Consider the following 21622-nt stretch of genomic DNA (forward strand, 5'->3'; position numbering starts at 1 on the left):
CATCAAAATCAGGAAAAGAGGAGGAATATCTGATATACAGTGTATATGTAGATAAAAAAAACCCTAGGTTTGATAAAGTAACTTTTAGAGATTTAATATAAGAAACATCAATACCGTCAGTTAGTAAAAGGCACCATCGATGGGATGAAACACCTGCAATATCACCTACTACTCCACACCAAGTAACTTTTAATACTGAGTGAACATTTAATCACATATATTTCATTTATTTATACAATAAAGAATATATAACAAAGATTTATATAATAAAAAGTAATTAAAATATGTTTTTTTGTTTTTTATTGAACAAAGTTTGCATTGAATTTTTCCTTTTTTTTCGTAGTCTTAATTTAATGTTATTTATGCATATCTTCTGTCTGCTTATTTCAGATGGTTCATAAGTATTATTTTAAATTTGGAAGCTTTTATTACTTAAGAGAGAAATTTTAAGTTGCGTGATAGCATTCAACGAATATTTCTGCAATCAATATTTTTCTTAACTTCTGACACTTATTGTTAGCTTCATCATAAAGCACACACATTTCTGTTGATATATTTATTTTAATATCATATATCCTGTAATTATTATTGTCATAACGAACATGTTCCGATAATATAAGTCGTTATATCAAGTTTTGTTTTTAATTATTTAGGTATGTTAACAAAACTTGCACAACCAAATACTTTAGTTTAGCACATTTTAAACTTACAATTACTTTTTTATAATATCATACTTGAAGAGGTATTACGTATGATGTTTGATTTGAAGATAGTTCGATTAAACTATTACACCACATAATTGACATTTTAAGCTCGCAAATTAAACAGGCATATAACCAACGTTCCTCAATGTATTACTCCATACATTCGGCGGTTCTCAGCAACGAAATCAAAGTCAGCAAAATCGAAATGCATTTGTTGTGCATTCGAGGAGTCATTCGAGTTCGATCGTCCCAATAACTTAAATGGAGATTTCTATAAAACAATAAAACATTTAATAAATAAATTAAAAGATAACAAAATAATGAGCTAATGAGGATAACAATGACGATTATTACATTCGTCAAAGAAATGACAAATTATTTAATTACTTTTTTATACATATAACTCTGCACGTTATGGCCCATATAAAAAGCTAGCGTTTGAAGGGTTAATATTGATTTAAGCCTCAACGATGGATCCGGTTGCAACAATCGTTTTAGAAGATCCGTTGCAGCGGGAGAAAGTTTTGCATCGGCTGGTAATGTCCCAGGTGGAACCGGACAATTCTGTTCTGAACGATCTGAGAAAAGCTCGCAGGGTCCAATGGATGGATACTGAAACAAAACAAATACATAGATATACATATGTTACGGTCAATGTATGTATTTCGGATATTATATATATTCCCAGAGTCAAATACCATTGGACAATATTTGTTCAGAGCATGAACCCTCCCTGGCCCTTAGAGGGTTTTAATTAATCTATAAAATGTACTTCATCAGTTAGCCGTATTTAAAAATTTCACAATGTGTACACACAGTGTCAGTAACAAGTTTCGGTTAATCTATAAAATGTATTTCAGTATGTTGTGTTTGGAAAATGGTGGAGGGTTGGGGGTGGTCAGGGAAAAAAAATCTCAAGCTGTTGTAAGTGTAACAAATCTACGACAGGTGTATGAAACGATCTTCGCTTTCTCAAAGTGTCTGATTACAAAAACCCTAATCTTTCAAATTAGAATAAAGAAACAGTAACGAATTCAATTATTAATAATATTAAAGATATATTTATTACAAATATCAGTTTAATTTCAGTGTTATATATCAATTTTCCGTCTCTCAATCTAAACCCCCTTTTCTAAAATTGAAATGACATAAAATCTTAATGGGGAAAAGAAAAATGAAATAATAGAAAAATTCGAATTAAAAATGAGACGTTTCTTTCTTTCTTCCAATTCCTTCAATCACGACGAACGAAAAAAGCTCATTCGACTCTTCCTCGAGAAAGTCAAGGGCCAAGGTTTTCTTTCTCCCCCTCCCCCCCCACACACACACCTTTTTTCCTTCTTCTTTTTTTTGCCAGCACGTTCATAAATATTTGCGCACGCGAATAATGAAGGAAGAGAGGGAAAGAGAGAGAGAGAGAGAGAAATAGAGATAGAGAGAAAGAAAAGAACGTTGGTAAACTAGCTAAGCTATTACCAGTATGGATTCTATCGCATCAACAGAAGCAATGTGTACATAAGTATGGAAGTAAATACGTTCTCTACGATATACTATGAGACTAGCACATACATACGAGGGGGGTCAACGGCCACTCGCGACCCTCAACCTATTCGCACATTCGTGTCCCCCCCCCTTCAACTCTTCTCCTATAGTACTCGCAACCTAATGCACATATACTAACACAATCCACACGCAATCCTATACGTCGATCTACGGATTTTCTTTCGTTATAAATTCTGGTATATACCTTAGTTTTTTTTTTCTAACACAAACCTCACGTTTCCTATTATTCGTAACCTTGTTATTTTTAAGAATGAACAATAAAAAAAAATTATACAACTGATCGAGATATTGCGGAGGGGGAGGAGATGGGTGAATTATAATTTATTTAAAAGATTTACAACAACGTCCCAATTGACGACATCAAAAATAATATTGTAATAATATACTTCATTTTTTTTCTTTTTGTTGAAGAATTTTTCTAAAATCTTTCAAGTTAATCGTAACGGGAAAGAGGACAGAATCATTTTTGTATAATATCTTTAACAACTTCAAGGACATTGACAAATGTAAGAAGAATAATCACCGTGCGGTATTTCTTAAGAGATAAAAAAAAGAAAAGAATAAAAAAAAATACATAAATCTTATCGTACCCAAGAGTGGTACGATTTGGTAATATTTTATCAATATAGAAAAAAAATCAAGAAACGTAAAATAATTGTATCCCTTTTTATAAAACTAACAAAAATAATAAATAAAAAAAGAAAAAGAAAACAGTGTATACCCAGTAAGAATATATACGCAAGGAAAGTAAATGAATTAATATAATTCTCCGCTTTGTGTGTGTGTGTGTGTGTGTGTGTGTGATAGAATAATTGAAGCTTCGCGAAATTGTCTTCTCTCACGCGATTCAATGAATATTATCTTAAATCTACATTTTTACACGACTCCTTTTAAAAAACCGTCATCTCTTATCCGACAACGCACAACCCAACGCACAACCCAACGCAAATGCTACGCGCAATCTTTTAAAATGGTAACACGCACGAGAAACGCGCGTGATATTCAATTATTTTCTAATCTAATGATTTTTGAATATTAAGAAAAAGGAAAGAGAAAAATGAAAGGAAAAAAAAATTATCTCATTACAACGTTTAAATGCACATTGCAACGAAGAAGCATTTGTTTTTTTCTTTTTCTGTTTTCTGTCGTTAATTCGTTTGATCATTGCGAATTTAATTGTTCATTAATCTCTCTCTCTCTCTCTCTCTTTTTCTATACGACTTTATCATCTTTTACTTCGACATGTGTTTACCATCAACCTTCGCAACGATGTAATGAGAGAAAAAGAAAAAGAAAAGGAAAAGAAAATAAAAAAAAAAAAAATAAGAAGAAGGAGAAGAAGAAAAAACGCAGGAAGGAGATTCGATTCTCGACGGTGAACGGGACATTTCAATTTCCATCTCGACAAGGACCTTGACCGAGAATAACGGTACAACCATACACGATCGATCAGATATACGAATATCTATTAATGCTATAACGTATAATATTTCTTCTTCGCGTATTTTTTTTCCTTAATATATATTATATTTTTATTTTTATTTTTATTTTGATCTTGGCGTTAATTACAGAGACCAGGAATGTAGTTTTAGGAATGGGGTTTCACATACAAACAGACGAAATGTTTTTTTTTCTTTTTTTATAATGCTCGTATATTCCGTGCGAGAAATGATTTTAATTTTACTAATGAATTATAATATATATTATCGTATTGTACGTGTTAGTTTATCATCGTAATTAAATACGTGTGAAATGAATTTTGATTAAACCTAATTTTCATTTAATTAACATTTTAGGTTTCATCTTTTTCGGCGTCGAAGAAAAAACAAGCAAGGAACGCGAGAAGAAGAAGAAGAAGAAGAAGAAACAAAAGGATGGGATTTGTTTTTCTCTGCAACAACGAAGAATTATACGCTCGTTGGATTGTCGCAATATCGAAAGACACGAGAAAAACTAAATGGAAACTGGAGAAATATACGTTAAATAACCTAATCCTAGTTGGTTTCTATTATACGGTATAGTTGGATTGCACGTTTGTCGATGAAACAACCGATGCCAAAATACGTAATGATGACAAATGTATATTGTTTTATGGAATAACGCACACGTTGATAATCCCAACAGAGATGACAGTCAATTATAAATGTCTTAAATTGTCTTTTTAACATCATTTCAACGAAATGTGTACGTTTGTGATTGGTATCGTTATTGATTTTTTAATTACTCGACTTAACCACGAAAATCTGATCAACGCTAAATCACGACCGATCGTCGCAAATCACCGATAGTTAATTTTTCATGGAAATATTTCTTACGAGTTATTGCGTGGTATTTGATAAATCAACAAATTCTTATTGCATAAATGTTATATTATTTTTTACTTCGTTTAAACAAATCGAAAAAAGGTAACTTGGGAGAGGAGGAAAAAAAAAAATTAGTGTCGTCGAACTCGTCTCTTCTTCGAAACGATGATCATTTTCTTTCCTTTAACTATTCGTTGTCAAAAGAAGAGAAAGAAGTAAAAGTAGGAAGATGGAAGAGAGACACACGGAAAGAACGCGTGTGTGTTTCTGTGTATGTGTGTGTGTAAAGTTAGTAACACGTTATATGCTAAATAGGAATGTGTCGGTGTTTCGTGTCCATAAATTCCAGTTTGAGAGAGAGAAAGAAAGAAAGAAAGAAAGAAAAAGATAGATAGATAAAAAGAGAGAGAAAGAAATAGCCAAGAACAGCAGTTAATTACTGAGTAAACTTTAAGTTCAACTATATACGTGAGGCCATTCATTTTAACATGAACGCAATGTAATAATATATGTGTACACATACACACGCACGCGTATACACACACACATACACACACGTATATACACGTATGTAAGTGTTCCTCCCAAAGCGCGCATAATTTGCGAGCACTAGCTAAAAGTATAATCTTACGGGAAACATGTGTCCTTGAAGAAGCTCTGAAGCTTGAAGCTTTCCGCTCGAGTGACTCTCCTACGTGGATATACATATATATATAGTTGTAAGGTTCCCTTTTTTCCAGTAAAAATGAACCTATTAAGAACAAAGTTTTTTTCCCCTTTATATTGTAGAGAAAGAAATATATAAAGAATAAAAAGTTAATTGGTCAAGGATATTATCGAATCCTTTAATCTTTTCTTATACGTTAATTGATATTTATTTTGTACGATCAGAATTTTATCGAGAATATTGGAACGTTTGTTAAGTTTTGTAAAAAACAAAAAAAACAAGTTTATAATATATAATTTATTATTATTATTATTATTATATAATAAATTATAATACATTGTATTATATTATATTATATTATTGGATGTTAAATGATGTTAAAATCTGTAAAGGGAAATATGCCCGGATCTTAATCGGTTTTAATTTGGAGAAAAGAAAAAAAAGGAAGAAAAAAAAAAGAAAAACACGATTGAAGACTTTAAAGAGACAAATAAAACGGATGTCACGAAATCTAAAGGAAGCCCCAAGATAGACGACTCGTGCGTTCGTTCTCGCTCATTTATTGTCCGTCCGTGTGTGTCCCTTTCTTTATTTCTCTACTTGCGAGAATACTCGCTCGAAGATAAATACAAAAAGGAATTTTTTCTTTTTCTTTATTTTTTCATCTCCACTTTCTGCAATTCATCTAAAGTGAACATTCGGCAGAATACGTTTATCAATGAATGCAAGTATATCACTTTACAATATGTAAGAAAGAATTAGGTTAGGTTATCTCGTAAAAAAATCATTTGGATTTTTCCCGCTCGATCTTTTAGATATATTTTTTATAAAGTATAGTTTTCTTATTACTTATACAGATTTCAGGAAACAATTTCATTATACAGATTGACGAATTTGATCTTAAAATATTTTCAGATTTATTCGTTACGTACATATCACCAGATTGCGTTAACTATTGGGCCTCAGTTGGAGTAAAAAGTATGCTGATGTGAGTACTTTGCGAGAGGTTAGGACAACCTTGTTTTCTTCCGCGTAACGCGAATATTACAGTAAAATCAAATTTTTAATATGTATATTTGATCGCAATGTATACACGTGTGCTCATAATTATGAATAGTGTTCTAAAAATCTAAAAATTAATAAACGTGTACCGGGAATTTCCGATGCTGTACGAAAAAAGAGGATTCCCGTTTAAAGTATGACAACGTGTTACATGCATACATTTTGTTTCTAACATATATATTTTTAAAGGATTACATTTGAAATAACTAAATGAATTCTTAGAATAGAATAGAATAAAAAGAAATAAAGATAGGAAGAAGAAGAAGAAGAAGTATTAGAATGAAGTAAAGAAGAAACAGTAGGATCAGTTGTGTTACGATGTTAGCAAAACTTGTTTCTTGTTGCGGTGCATCGACCAGAAGGAGGCATCGTCCGGTTCTATTCCTGGCACGATGACGAGCTTTTTCAAGAAGTCGTAGGATCGACGACATCGAGCTAGAATCTACAAATAGCGATCGACGATTACGAATCCATCAACGAGGTTGGCGCCGAAGGCGGAGTCCTTGTCAGGAATTCTCCCGAGCACACGATCGATCAATCGATCGGGACGCGAAAGAACGGGGAGAAAGAGATAGAAGAAATAAGAATAAGAAAAAAAAAAATAGTCAAGACGAGAACGGGGACGACGACTTCTTCTCCTATTCAAATCTGATTGATCGAAATAACGGGCTAATCCTTTTCATTAATAAATTTCAAATAATTAGCAATTTCTATCCAGGAGATACCACACGAGAAAAAACATTTATATCCTCGGGCACCATAAGTTCGAATAAAATTAACAAATTTTTTATCTCGATGAACTGTTAAACGTCGAGTTTTATGAAAATCATGTATATTAATGAGCTTGTGTTTTAGATCAATTCCGTTATCATGATTTCAAAAATATTAAAAGGTTTTTACATAAACAGTATCTTACATAAAACACCACGGTGATTGAGATGGAATTTAGGAAGCTTTTTACTAACGATTCGTATGCATATAACACGTTTTTATACTTTAAAGGGGAATCCTCTCATTTCGTACAACACCAGGGAAATTCCCAGCACATGTTTATTAATTACTAGTTATCCCTAGATAAAACACGCGCCACCTACATTACATTGGCGCATTGATTTAGCGCCAAATTTAACCTCAAAAAAATAAACTAAAGAGCGGACATTTTATCGAAATATTTGTATAATTAATTAATGAACACATTAACTTTGTCTTTATTTAACGACACTAAAGAAAAAGGTTTCTTTTCTTGAAAAACTTGTCATTAACCTCTTACCGTAGTATTTAGTTCGACAAAAATCCGCGCATAAGCACGTGACGTATTTACGTTTGGCCCGCATTTGTTTTCACGAGTCGGATTCGTGAAAATACGACAAGGGGTTAAATAGAATCCAGAGAAAAAGTAAATCTAACATTATATTATATATAGTTTAGAAAATTTCGTCGATTAAAATTAAAAAATTATCTAAAAGGAAAATCGAGTTACGAGTATAATGATAAAAAGAATCAAAAGGGTTATGAAAGAGGCGTGGAAGAAAGAGGAAGAACATCTTAGTACGTATTCAGCAGCACATGGCAGATATTAACTTCCCATTAACCATCGGGGTTTGCCATTAGAGAGAAATCCGGTACGATGAGCCGACTTTGCTGGCGCCAGGAATAATCGCCATCAAGTATTAGCAACCGCTCGTACAATCCTTAAGCTGCAACGATTCCTCCTCCTGTTGCTATTTATAAACCTGCCCTGCCCTGTAGCCGCAGGTAAACTCGAAATGTTGCTTACGAACCAGGGCAAATAAAACCCTTTTGGTTCGTTTCCCATGATGAGATGTCCAGAAGACGTTCAATCGTTTTACCTTCAATTTCTATTTTCTTCGAGAGACTCTAAATCATTACAGGATGAATATTATAAAACTGATTAAAGTGTATAAAACTGATCTATACATTTTGCTTTTAGTTTAATTATTATATCATTCTGTATATACAGAACAGTTAAAAATAATAATCTAAATGATCACGAGAGAGAGAGAACATACGTAGGTTACGATCAGAACAATAACAACTATGTGTCGGGATTTTATATTAAATCTAATGTAAAATAATATAACATCGAACTGTAGATTGATGTTGATGATTTACAGTATACTTAACAACTCTTATAACGCTCTCGTGCGTATAGTAATTTAAGATTTATAAATAGCATGTACGTATAGGTGAAACGAGTTCATCATTCGTAGCTATGTAAAAGATGCATACCTACATTACACCATCATACATAAAACGTATCTAAAGAAAGAACCAGGCCTAGAGTAATTACACCAAAGCAAAGACTAGCGTTTATCCTCGTGCTTCCCTTGTTAATACTATTCGTGAGAAAATCCAAGGAACATATCCGTTTAAAACGAGACACGGCATGAATCTCGTGGCTTGGATTATACATATTTAAGAATTATACACTCGGCTCGGCTAGCATTGCTACGATCTGAAGAATTTAGAAAAGAAAGGGGGGGGAAAAGAAGAAATCATCTAAGGTTGATCTAGAACTCGTTTATCCTCTCGTCATCGTATATGGAATGAAAAGTTAAACTTGATTTTGCTCTATAAAAAGAGAAAACAAAAAAAAAGGAAAAAAATGACAATTTAGGAAAACGAAGAATGCAAAAAAGAGGATAGGGGTAGGGGTAGGGTTTAGGGGTGGGAAGTGATGGGTTAGAAGAAGAATAAGAAATAGATGACGGAAAAATAAATGGCATCTAAGTAACTATCTTTGAAATATATTTCATAGCTCTGTGAAGGTACGGACAACAAGGAAGGTACGACTAATGTTGTACTAACTTGGTTGACTGTCGTTACCCTACGGATACGCAGAAGGTGCAGGGACATAGGCACGCAGATCGCGATTAATGCACGCGATCTATAAATGGATCTGCTTGCGGAGAGGTGATGGTGGTGGTGGTGGTGGTGGTGGTGGTGGTGGCGGCAAAGTGCGGTGGCGACGAAGGAGGTGTATTTACCGAAGGGGTCTCTGCTGGTGCTGCACGCGAGCGAGAACCATCCTTTCCTTCCTCTGCTTTAGTAAGAGAGAAAGGGACACGAAAAAATAGGGGAAGGAGGATGGACTGGTTCGAGTTGGATGCCTTCACGAGCATCGCCATCGAGTTTTTGCAATGTCGAAGAAGATACGCGTAGGGAATAATAGAATATTATTCAGCTTTACTAGATCCCAATCAAATATTTTAAACAACATCGCGGCCCGACTATAACAATCCTAATTTTTCTCAAGTTCGATTGATAATAATGTTATTTCCTTATTTATAAGAGTATTTACCAGAAAAGATCATTAAAGAAAGAAGAATTCTGATGACCAAGAATACGAGAAATCTTAAATCCTTCCACTGTTATCTATGAATCATGATAATAAGGTTTACTTTTTCTCACGTAGACGTAGAAAATTGACAAAGAACAGGGGACCATTAACGAGCTTAAGAAAAAGCAGATATAATTGATTCAGGTTTTACTCTAAACACCATTTACTTCTATCCGTTAAGAACTTCGATGCCGAAGATACTGAGCTTATCATTCTAGAAATCTCATAACTCGTTTTTTCTTTATTTCTTCATCTTCTTCTTCTTCTTCTTTTTCTTCTGTATCTTTTCGAGACAGAGTTTTCTCGTTATACGAGTAAAAAGATTCTCGAAGAATAATCATCAATACGAAATCGAACCAAGGTAGTTAATTCCAACAAAGACGATTCGTTCCGATTTCTACTAAAGATAAGGGAACAAACTTATGTACGTATCGAGGTTTACTTCGGGTTTGCGCATTCAACGTACGTCCAACGTGCGTTGTTTCTTCCCTCGTGTATTAGTGTATGGCGCACCTTGTCCGTGGACATCATTACGGGAGGTAGCATTTCTCTTCTCTTTTTCCACGATCGTTGAATGCCAGTAGTTTATTTATATACGCCTGGCGGATACGTGAAAAGATGACCGATCGTTTTCATCTTGATATCAGCTTACAGTCATTAGTATTTTTAAATGTTTCAAGATATTTGCAAGATGATTGAATCAATTTTAGCCTCGAGAGGATCATTTGAAAATGGGGATGATTGTCAAATATTATTAGGATGAGCTAAAAGTTTGTGCACGTTTTTTTTTATATTAATATTTTCATAGTAAATTTGATTAAAAACAATTCATAATGCAGTTTAGAACATGATAAACGGACGAACTTTTGGTTCACCCTAATATTAACAATAACCGAGAACCCAGACGGATTACTCAAAAAGGGTTGGCACGAACATTGTCGTAATTTAAAGACCAAACAACACAAACAATAACAACGACGCCCGAAATTCATGGTCCCAAGCACACTACATCACGATGGCTTAGGATCTTCTTATTCTTATTCTTCTTCTTCGCTCGTACCTTTGGACCCCAAGGCTCCAAAAACTCGTTAACTGTCGGTACAAAGCGATGAAAGAAGAAAAAAACAGAAGAAAGAGATTCACGCCCGAGAGTAGACTCGTGTGTTTAAGAAAAAAAAAAAAGAAAGTAAAAAATAAAAGAAAACAAGAACGAGAAAGAAAGTAAAAGAAATCACGTTGCAAAGTGGAGTGGGGGGTGAGGGCTGGGGGTGGGGGGGGTTTAGGGAGAGAGGGAAGAAAAAAAGCCCAAAAAAAAGAAATGAGTCGAACGAAAACGTTTCGAATACGATTAGAGAGAAGACGCGATGAATAAATGCTTCGGGACTATTCTTAAAGTAATCCTTTTTTCTGACCGGTTGGCAGCAGTCTTCGAAAGCCTGCACCTTCGTCTTCGATCGTTGCCACGAAAGGGATATAAGAAGAAGAAGAGAAGGAGAGAAGGGAATGAAGGGAACGAAGGGAACCGAGTGGATAGGTCGCTGAACTTGGCTCGAAAGAGGTAAAACCTCGAAGGACGAAGCTCCTGGACACACGGTGGTGCTGTTGCTGCTGTTGCTGTTGCTGCTGTTGCTGTTGCTGTTGCTGCTGCTGCGAATACAATCCTCCTCTTCTTCGTCTTCTTCTTCGTTGTCCATTCGTTCTCGTACCTTCGAGCCTTACCTGGCCGCTTTTAACTCGTCCTCTTCTCAATCCTCTTGCTGGTTACCACCATATAGGGAGATTCGCGCCGATACGGTTGCTGAACACCGCGCAAAAAGCCAAACCTGCTTCACCAGCCCGAGAGAGGAACCTCTTTCCCCCCTTCTCGTCCTCCCCCTTCTTCTCCTCCTCCTCCTCCTCCTCCTGCTCCTCCTACATTTTCCTCTTCTTCGTCTTCTTCTGACTTTGGTCCTTTTTCCCTTAGAATGCAAGTCGAACTCTCTCTCAACCGGCTGCTGTTGCTGCTGCTGCTGCTGTTTCATCCTCCACGGTCCTCGTCATTAGCTTCCCTTACTACTATTTTCTTTACTCTTTCGTTTGTCTTCTTCTTCTTCTTCTTCTTCTTTGTCCTTTTATTTTTTGATTTTTCTTCTTCTTCCTTTGCTTTTTCTTATTATAAAGTACCATTGGCCTGGACCTTGAAAGTAATGTAGGTATTACTTTGCGCGAATCACGTCCTTGACCCATGAAAGGATCTCTGACGCGTTTCTAACCTACTTTTTACTGACAAATTCTTATTCTTATTACCGATCTTATTCGATTTACGTGACTTTCGGATTATCCAGTAATGAGATTAATCGTTCAATGAGGAATATAAGGTTTTTTGTCTTTTTTATAAAATGTACAAGTTTCTCCTCCTATAACATGGTTTCGCTATAACACGATTCATAAATTGCAGGGAATCCTACTGTAACACGATTTTGCTTTAAAACGATAAGAAAAATTCTGACAAACCCTTCGTACGACATTTGTTCTTCTACAATACACAGGATAACGCGGATTTTTATCGAATATATTTTAAAAAATCATTCATTCTGAGTCTCATATAACACGATTTCGCACAACACCGTATACCTACACGTGTTGTATATAATTCTATTAATTATCTTAAAATAACGAAACGAAACATTATGTATACGTCAAGTGATCATAATTGAAGTCAATTGAATCATGATCGTTTGCCCCCTAATTCTTTTGTTATTCAGATATACTAACTATAAGTATGGGGGGGGATGGGGGGAGAGTCAGTGGATAGGATTCATTCCTTTAGAAATGAATCGAGTTCAAGACTCGTGATACGTTGTCGAAGCATTAGCTGAGGTAAATGAGGTATAAAAGAAGAAAGACAGAAGGAAGGAGGATGATGAAAATCAAAGACGAGCAAGCGGGCGGGAAGACGGGGAGAGGAGGATAGGGGAGGGAAGGGGACGGATTGGAAAGAAGATGGTCGACGTGTTCTCGAGACACGTCGAAGCAGCTAATTTAGAGACTGGCGCCAGGTTCTACGGTCGTTCGTGCTAGCACCCGTTAATCCTGCCGACAGGTAAGTCAGCCAGCTAGCCAGCTAGCTAGCCAGCAGTCCTCTTATTTTTCTTCCTATTCCTCCTTCTTCGCCATAGAAAAGAAAAAAAATAATAAATAAAAGTACAAACCGACCGCGCGGGGCAACTAACATCACCGGCACTCCCAGTTTATGCTTCTTCACGATTCCACCAACGAACGTGGCACGCTCGTCCCGTATTTATCCTATCCCACTTTCATTCCATTGGCTCGCGCGCTTATTCGCTACGAAAAAATAATAAAACCCGATAATCTAGATGATGATGATGATGATGACGTGTGTTTTCTTTTTGTTTTTGCAAATTCGAGATACGATTTTATATCATATTAATAAAATAATACAAGGAACAATTGAAAATATATTTAAGTTGGTTATTCAAACGAAAAAAAAAAAAAAAATAAATATTTTCGAAATAATATTATTGGATTACGAGAATGATTATTATATTCTTATTATATTATTACGATTCTCCGTTCTTTACGAATATATTAATAATAAAATCTATTACATATACGTTTAATAAATACAATGAGGAGAAATAAATGATTCGTAACACTCTAACGATTTCCCTGTTTTACTTATCGTTAGAAATATCTCGTCGTATTTTGCGCATAATAATAAAAAGAAGAACGTAAACGTATGTATACGTAAGTAAATCTCGTTGAGAATTGACGATTATTGTCCTTCCTACTGACGAGTCATCAAATTCTAAAGAAATGTGAATCACGACTAAAACGCGACAAACAAGCATAAATTCGTTGGAACGATTAAATGTACAATTATGTATACTACGATCAATTCTATAATCATGCTCTATAAATTATATTATTATTATTATTATTATTATTATTATTATTATTATTATTATTATTATTATTATCGACAAAACGTAAGAGAAGTTGCAAAACTGTCCCACCATAACGTAAGAAAAATAAAACGAGTCTTCCATTCATAGCACGATCAAGAAAATAATAATAATAATAATAATAATAATAATAATAATAATAATAATAAAAGAAAAAAAAGAAGCTTTTCTAAACCGTTTTAAGACAAATCTTAATTCTCGTCCTACGTTGTCACCAATCGGACTCCTCGTCTTCTCTTCTCATCTCTCCCTTTTGTTTTTTTTTTCTTTCTTTCTTTCTTCCTTTCTTTCTTTCTTTCCGTTCATGCAGCAGGGCGACGAGTTGAAGAATAATGGCGTTAAAGGCGAATGCCGCGGGAATATCACGATAATCGTCCGAATGATGGATAATGATCGGCGCGGCTGCCTTTCGCGCCCGCTTGACACAACCCTTCCCCCCCGTACACCCCCTCAGTCAACCCCTTAGCTAGAGCTGCTAAGCCTCCTGATTCGTACTGCCCCCCCTGTCCCTCCCCACACGTCGCACGACTCCCTTCTTCTCTTCTTCTCTTCTTCTTCTTCTTCTTCTTGTTCTTTTTCTTTTTCTTTTTCTTTTTCTCGTCACCGACACATCGTCACGCTTCGTCAAGACCGCTTATTCAATTGAATTCAATGCTACCACGGACCATTACGGAAATTGACTTCGAGAACTTTCTTTCGGGCATCCGTCTCATTGGACAGACGCTACTTCCGCCGAACTCTCATAAGAAAGAGTTAGGAAATAAGAAGGTGAGAAGTGTAATGACGTACGACAAATTTTCGTATTCATTTATACGTACGTAAATTTACGTATTCATTTATAGATAGTAGTAGTAGTAGTAGTAATATATTTTGTTGTTTACTTTAAATATATGTGTGTATAATATTTTAGTATTTAATTATAATATTTATCGTACTGAAAATTTTAATTATGATGATCTTTCATTCTTTCCTTTTTGATCTTTCTTTTTTTTTCAATAACATTTTCTAATTTGTCTCGATCGAAACGATTATTGAGGTATTTTATGTGATAATATTTATTAAATTTAAATATACATTTCTTATTATACAAATTTTACTTTTTATGCGAGTACATCTTTCTTCAATATATTTTAAATATATTTCAATATTTATAACAATTACATATCTCCGACAAAAATTCAATTCTAATATCCTTTTCTTTCAATAACAAATTTGTCTCGATCACAACGATTATTGAGATATTTTATGTGATAATATTTATTAAATTTAAATATACATTTCTTATTATACAAATTTTACTTTTTATGTGAGTACATCTTTCTTCAGTATATTTGAAATATATTTCAATATTTATAACAATTACATATCTCCGACAAAAATTCAATTCTAATATCCTTTTCTTTCGATAACAAATTTGTCTCGATCACAACGATCATTGAGATATTTTATGTGATAATATTTATTTAATTTAAATATACATTTCTTATTATACAAATTTTACTTTATGTGAGTACATCTTTCTTCAGATATTTTATATAATAATATTACATTCCGACAAAAATTCAATTCTAATATCCTTTCTTTCAATAACAAATTTGTCTCGATCACAACGATCATTGAGATATTTTAATTTATTATTTTTAAATATACATCTTTCTTTTACAATAATATATTTAAATATATCTCGATATTTATAACAATTACATATCTCCGACAAAAATTCAATTCTAATATCCTTTTCTTTCGATAACAAATTAACAATCAACGATCATTGAGATGCTTCAAGATAATAATCATTAAATTCAAGTATATACACACATTTATTAGAAATTTCCATTGACGATTGTCCCTTCCTTCGGTATACTTAAAATAGATTTCAGTATATCGAACGATTATAATTATCTAATTAAAATATCAATTATAACGTTCTCTACCTTTTTTATTTTCAATAACAAATTAGCCTCGATCCAACGATCATTTACGTTTTTATGATAATAATTATTTAATTTTGAAGTATAACATTTATTCGATTAAACGATGGGTTATCGTTTTAATTACTTACGCGTTCTAATTTGTATTTATCTCTCATTTTTGTCTACCAAGAATATTCCTTCTCTCCCTCTCTCTCTTTCTCTCTCTTTCTCTTTTCTATAATCAGTATCGCTCATCGCATTATTTTTCCCTGAATTGACGTACCCTCATCACGTATCATCGATAAACGAGTAGACGACAACGACGACGACAAAGAAGAAGACGAAGACAACGACGGCGTGGTTTCTCTATCTCTCTCTCTCTTCCTTTTTGTGTTTTTTCATTAATTCTTTTTCTTTTCTTTATTTTTTTCTTTTTCCGGCAACGTAGAGGAGAGGAGCGTGCGCGATTACCGACATTGAAAAAAACCGACATCATCGTCAAGAGAAAACGTCGTCCATTGTATTTCGTACTTCGCACTTTGACTACCAATATAAAGTATTCGAGCCTAAGTCGTGTCTGAAACGTATTACTACGTCGTTCATTAATGACGATTATCCTTGAAAATTCGAACGCAGAATGGAATACTTCTTAAATTTCCAAATCATTCCAACAAGTTGACTATTTATTTTTATTATTTTTTTTAATACGATTTTGTACAATTTAAAACAAAAAATATCACATCATATTACCCTAATAGGGAGTAAGAATAAATATCGATAAATATTGTATCGTAGGAAAGAATTATTTGTATTTATCGAAAATAAAATAAAAAGAAAACAAGCCAAGACGATAATTTTTCTTCATATTTTTTTTTATCGATAGATCGATCAAAAATGAAATAGTTTTGTCGTACGTATCTATCATTTATGCACGCACACATTTATATATTATTATATTATTATATTATTTTATTTTATTATTATATAATTTATATTATTAATATAATAATATTTATATATTATTATATTATTATATTATTATATAATTATTTATATATTATTATATTATTATATATAATTATAATTAACACAAATATATTTCATATATTTTTCTTTAAAGTTTATTATATATTTGTTTCTTTTTTCCAATTACTTTTTTCCAATTACTTTCTCCCAAACCTTTGTTTCCATGCAACCCAACAGTGTACGTCTAAAAAAGGTCTTCAAAAATCTAATCGTAAGTTGTTTTTAGTCATACGTGTTAGAAAAACAGGTGTTACATACTTATTAGCATACTTTTCATAATTGACACTAGGCAAGGTTGAACGTTAGGAGAGATAAAGATTCTGAAGTTCTAAGTCGTTAGTTTTATATTTTTTCTTCCTTTTTTTTTTCAATTATTATTTACCGATGGTCAAACGAAACACGAAACGTTCTTATAATCATTTTCCAAAATATAGAAATGAACGAAAACATTTATTATTTTATCCAATCGGAAACAAAAAAAGAAAATAAAATTAGTATTTTATTATATTTTTATTTTATTATATTAATTTTTATAAATTGATATTTATTATATATTTATTATACCATTTGTGGCGTGTTACTTTTATGTTCTTTTTTCTAGATAAATCACGTATTTTCATAACTACGATAAATTAAAATATTAAATCGAATTATAATTGAAAATGATATGATTCCGTTCACGATTTTGACGAGTGTCTGTCCGTTTGTATGTCCGTCAGTGTATCTGTCCTTCCTTAAAGGACATCAAGTACGGAATATATCGTTTCTCAAACGACAATGATGACGATGATGATGATGACAATGATGATGATAATGATGATGATAATGATGATGATGACGATTCTTTTTTTTCTTCTTCGTTCATTCATTCGTTCATTCGTTCGTTCGTTCGTTCGTTCTTTCCTCGAGAAGTCACACTAAAAATATTAACGATCTCGTGCGTGTACACGGCACGGCACGGCACGGTACGGACACACGGACAGACGGACGGACGGATGGATGGATGAACGCACGCACCGTGTACCGCACGTCAATCTTTCCGGGCATATTTTTTCTTTCCTTTTTCTTATTTTTTCTCTCTTTTTTATTTTTTTTATTTTTTTACGAGAATATACGATAAATATATCGATAAGTAGCTCATTTAATTATTATACGGTTTACGAATTTAACGAATTAATTTATGTTGTAGAATAAAATTAATAATTGTAATATATAAATATATATACATATTATTTTTGTTTTTTTTTTTGAAGTTATACTTCTTTTGGCGCGTTTGGGAAAATGTGATGGGAGTGTGAATTTTTTTCCGAGCGACACCACGAAGTTCGTCGGTATTTTTACGAAGCGCGGCAAAGTGATTTCAAATTTACAGCATGAAGTTGTCTTTTCTTCTTCTTCCTCTTTTTTTTTCTCAAACGGGTCACCCATCCAAGTACTAATCGTACTCAGCGCTGCTTGACTTAAAATGATCGAGCGGGAAGTAGTTCTATCACCGCGCCATGACAGTTGACGCATAAAATATTTCCATATATCTCCTTTATATTTAGTGTAGACCGATTGAAAATATGTTTCCTTTCTTTTTTTTTGTTAAATAAATAAATAATAATAATTAGTTGCTTATGTTCTCATACTTCCAATCCAATATTTTTTTGAAGTTATTTTTGAGGTTATATTCGAAGTATAACTTCTTACGTGCGTACATAAGTACACACACCAGTTTTTTTTAAATTAATCGTATATATTAGCGTTAATATGTTCATTGATTTCGATTAAATTACAAAGTGACAATGGTTTAATTTCTTTTATTCTCGTCACTTTGTTAATAAATTGGAATTTAAATATATGATTTAATATATATATTTTATTTATATTATTTATTATTATATATATAGAAAATGGTTATGAATATAAAAATAAACGTATGGAATTTGAAAAAAATATTTGATATAGTAGTATCTCAGTTAGGAAAATTTTCGATACAAAACCCGTAGCGTGATATTTGTTTGCCGTTGCTCGAAAGATTATGGGGTCCCCATTGCTTAATTTGTTGACACCACTGAAGAAGACCCTCCCAACATCGAATAGGGATGACGATGACATGAGAAGGGGAAATAGAGTGGGGGCAAAGTAATATGATCAAAGGTTTACATTCGTCATGAACGAAGGGTCTAAAGTATTATCAATGGAATAGTACTAGAACGATAACGAGAATATCACAATTTATTCCCACGAAGATAATCATTGGTAGAAGAAACAAATTTTTCCACAAAATAAAGGAATTTTCCCTCTACAAATGTGATGTATAAAATATAGAGATGGTAGTATGTAAGAAAAATCGAATAAATTTCTAATGATTTTTGATTATTAAAGCTCAGACAATATTTGAAATTAAAAGACGAAGATTATTAAAAAGAAAAAACAAAAGATGAAGTGTGTCTAAGTTTTGAAGAAAAGTATCAAATTTAATATATTAATAAATTCCTATATTTCTTATATATATTTATATTTGTATATTAAAATATATATATATATATTATATTAATATAATATTAATATTAACATAATATTATATATTATTGAAAAATTATATATTGAATATATAATAATATATTAATATTAATATTAAATTTATATATTATTAAAAGAAAATCTATTATATATATTTTGTCTCTTTCTATCAATCAATATCATTAACATAATTCTTGACAAATGTTGACAAAGCAATATACATATCGTAAAATATTCGTTGGAAAGTGTTCGATCTAACGTGTGTCTTTTCTCGATAATTGAATTGACAAAACTCGCAATCAGAGATGAACGATATGAGAGAGAATCTTTATTTCGAAAGTTCGAGTCATTTTTGCATAATACAAAATGGGATACTTGCAAAGTAAAATTAAATATTTAACAAAGTCAATCGAAACGTTACACACACAGACACACACACACACACATAAGCTTTGTCGTTCTTATTGCGTAATAACGTGTTAAGAGTTGCGTGCTTACGAAGAATAATATAACAAACAAAGAATTCGATTCAGTGTAAATACCTCTACCAAATCTACATATATACATATACATATATATATAATCTATATGAATGATATTTCAAAAGTCTAATTATACGATAATTTTTTCTTTTCCAAAGAATAATTGAGCAATTGATTTTATTCCTGACATTTCCTGGTACCGATTTTATTAACAATATATGACAATGTTACCAATTTGATTGAACAATTAACGTTGATAAATACTCAAAACCGGATATATATATAAAACATGATCATTCGTCGACGACATCATCGAATAATCCGTCAATGACCCTGAATACCAAAGTACCCAAATATGAGCAGCAAAAATTCGCAATCGTCAACTAGTATTTCGTGATCTGGCATGATAACGATCGTGATTATAAAACGATCACCCTATGATATGTCATGGCATAAACATTTTTCTTTCCTTTTTTTATTTTCTTTATCTTTATATCTACAATTTTTCGTGCCAAAAAAAAAAAAAGATAAAATAACGTTCCAATTAATGATAATTATTTCCAATAACGCATAAAGGATATTCGAATGAGTTTGAAAATGTATGGAAAAAAAAAGTACGATCGATTTGTTTGGAAGGAAAATGAAAAATAGACAAGAACAAAGTAGACAACGGGCAGACGGGAAAAGTTAAAAGAAGAATACGATGAAGAATAAAACAGAGAGACAGACAGACAGACTAACGTAATACCATAATCGATAGGACACAATCGAAGATTCTTTGAGCGGATAGTGACTGTCAGCTGTGATGGCAAAGTATGAATGGAGGATGATATCGAAAGCACCATCGTGTCGATCCTCGTTCTACGTTCCACCTTGTCTCGCACGTGACGTGCATATACATACATAAGTATGCTTATGTAGCATCGACGTAAGATCTAATCCCCCCCCCAAGATCCCCCCAAGATCCCCCCAACACCACCCCACCCCACACCCCACACCTCTTCTCTTTTCTTTCTCTTTCTTTTTTACCCTTTCTTTCTATCGTAACTCGGAACCTCGCAAGTAGTTTCGTCCAAACGTAATTTTACATACACGTTTGAATTATATTTACTTATGCCACATATCTAATTCTGTGTTTTATTTTTTTTACACGACGATGATTCAATTATACGATCGACTCAACATTTAAAAAAGGAAATTTTCCAATGCAATATATATTTCGACACGCATATTCTTTGGGAACGTATTTATCGTTTATAAATGGAATTAGGTTTATACACTTTATTTACTTACTTACTTACTTACTTACATTATGAACAGAACTGGTTAGATCTGATTAAGTTTTGATAACAGTAAAGTCATATTATATAACACGTGGAAAAAAGAAAAAGAAATGGAACTTGTAGTTTGTAGATAAATGCATAATGCAAATGCAATGGGGGGGTGTATCCCATCTGAACTTTCGAAATCTGATAATGTCAAGATGTCACATGTTCGTTTAATGTATTGTTCAAAATATTAACATTGATACCAACAAAATATAACCCCATTATATATAGTATTTGTTATGTGAAATTGTTGACATTATGCAATTTCAATATTTCATGTTAACGTAAGTATTGAATTATTATCTTCAAAATCTATCTAAATCATTTTTTCGTGTTGTATCATGACACTTGGGTTTTTATTCTTTTTTTTATTTTTTTTTTTTTCGTTAATTTCGACTATTCGATATATTAATAAATGACAGAAAGTTGACGATAACGATTACGTCGACAAATAGGAACGCCCGCTACGGACAAATAGGAACACGCCCGCGACGTAATTCATCGTACAGTGTACAACACAACAAGTTGGTCATGCAAATCGATTCCTACGACCGGTTTCGTTAAGGTCATGCACTACATAACGAGATCATTCTCAACTCTACATCATGCTTCGCGGAGACAACTTTTTTAACGTACATACCGATCACTATATACAACAATCCACAAAATCCTTATCCCCGTTTCTTCTTACTCGTCTCTTTCTCCATTTTTTCCTTTTTTTTTCTTCGAATTTCATCTAA

General features: G+C 32.8%; 1 protein-coding gene across 4 annotated transcripts in view; it reads right to left on the minus strand.

Annotated features, from left to right (window-relative positions):
- Positions 1-628: 628 nt before the first annotated feature.
- LOC122515135 (serine/threonine-protein kinase S6KL) overlaps positions 629-21622 on the minus strand; it is a 44499-nt gene continuing 23505 nt past the window's right edge. For all 4 annotated transcript variants that reach the window (XM_043632349.1, XM_043632348.1, XM_043632350.1 and 1 more), the window contains 2 exons: positions 1092-1316; positions 629-975 (listed from right to left, as the gene is read on the minus strand). In XM_043632349.1, the coding sequence (XP_043488284.1) occupies positions 847-975; positions 1092-1316 (354 nt within the window). In that variant the 3' untranslated portion in view covers positions 629-846. The remainder of the gene's footprint in view (positions 976-1091; positions 1317-21622) is intronic.

This window comes from Polistes fuscatus, unplaced genomic scaffold (assembly GCF_010416935.1).
Source record: "Polistes fuscatus isolate 324 unplaced genomic scaffold, CU_Pfus_HIC Scaffold17, whole genome shotgun sequence".
NCBI classification, from domain to species: Eukaryota; Metazoa; Arthropoda; class Insecta; order Hymenoptera; family Vespidae; genus Polistes; species Polistes fuscatus.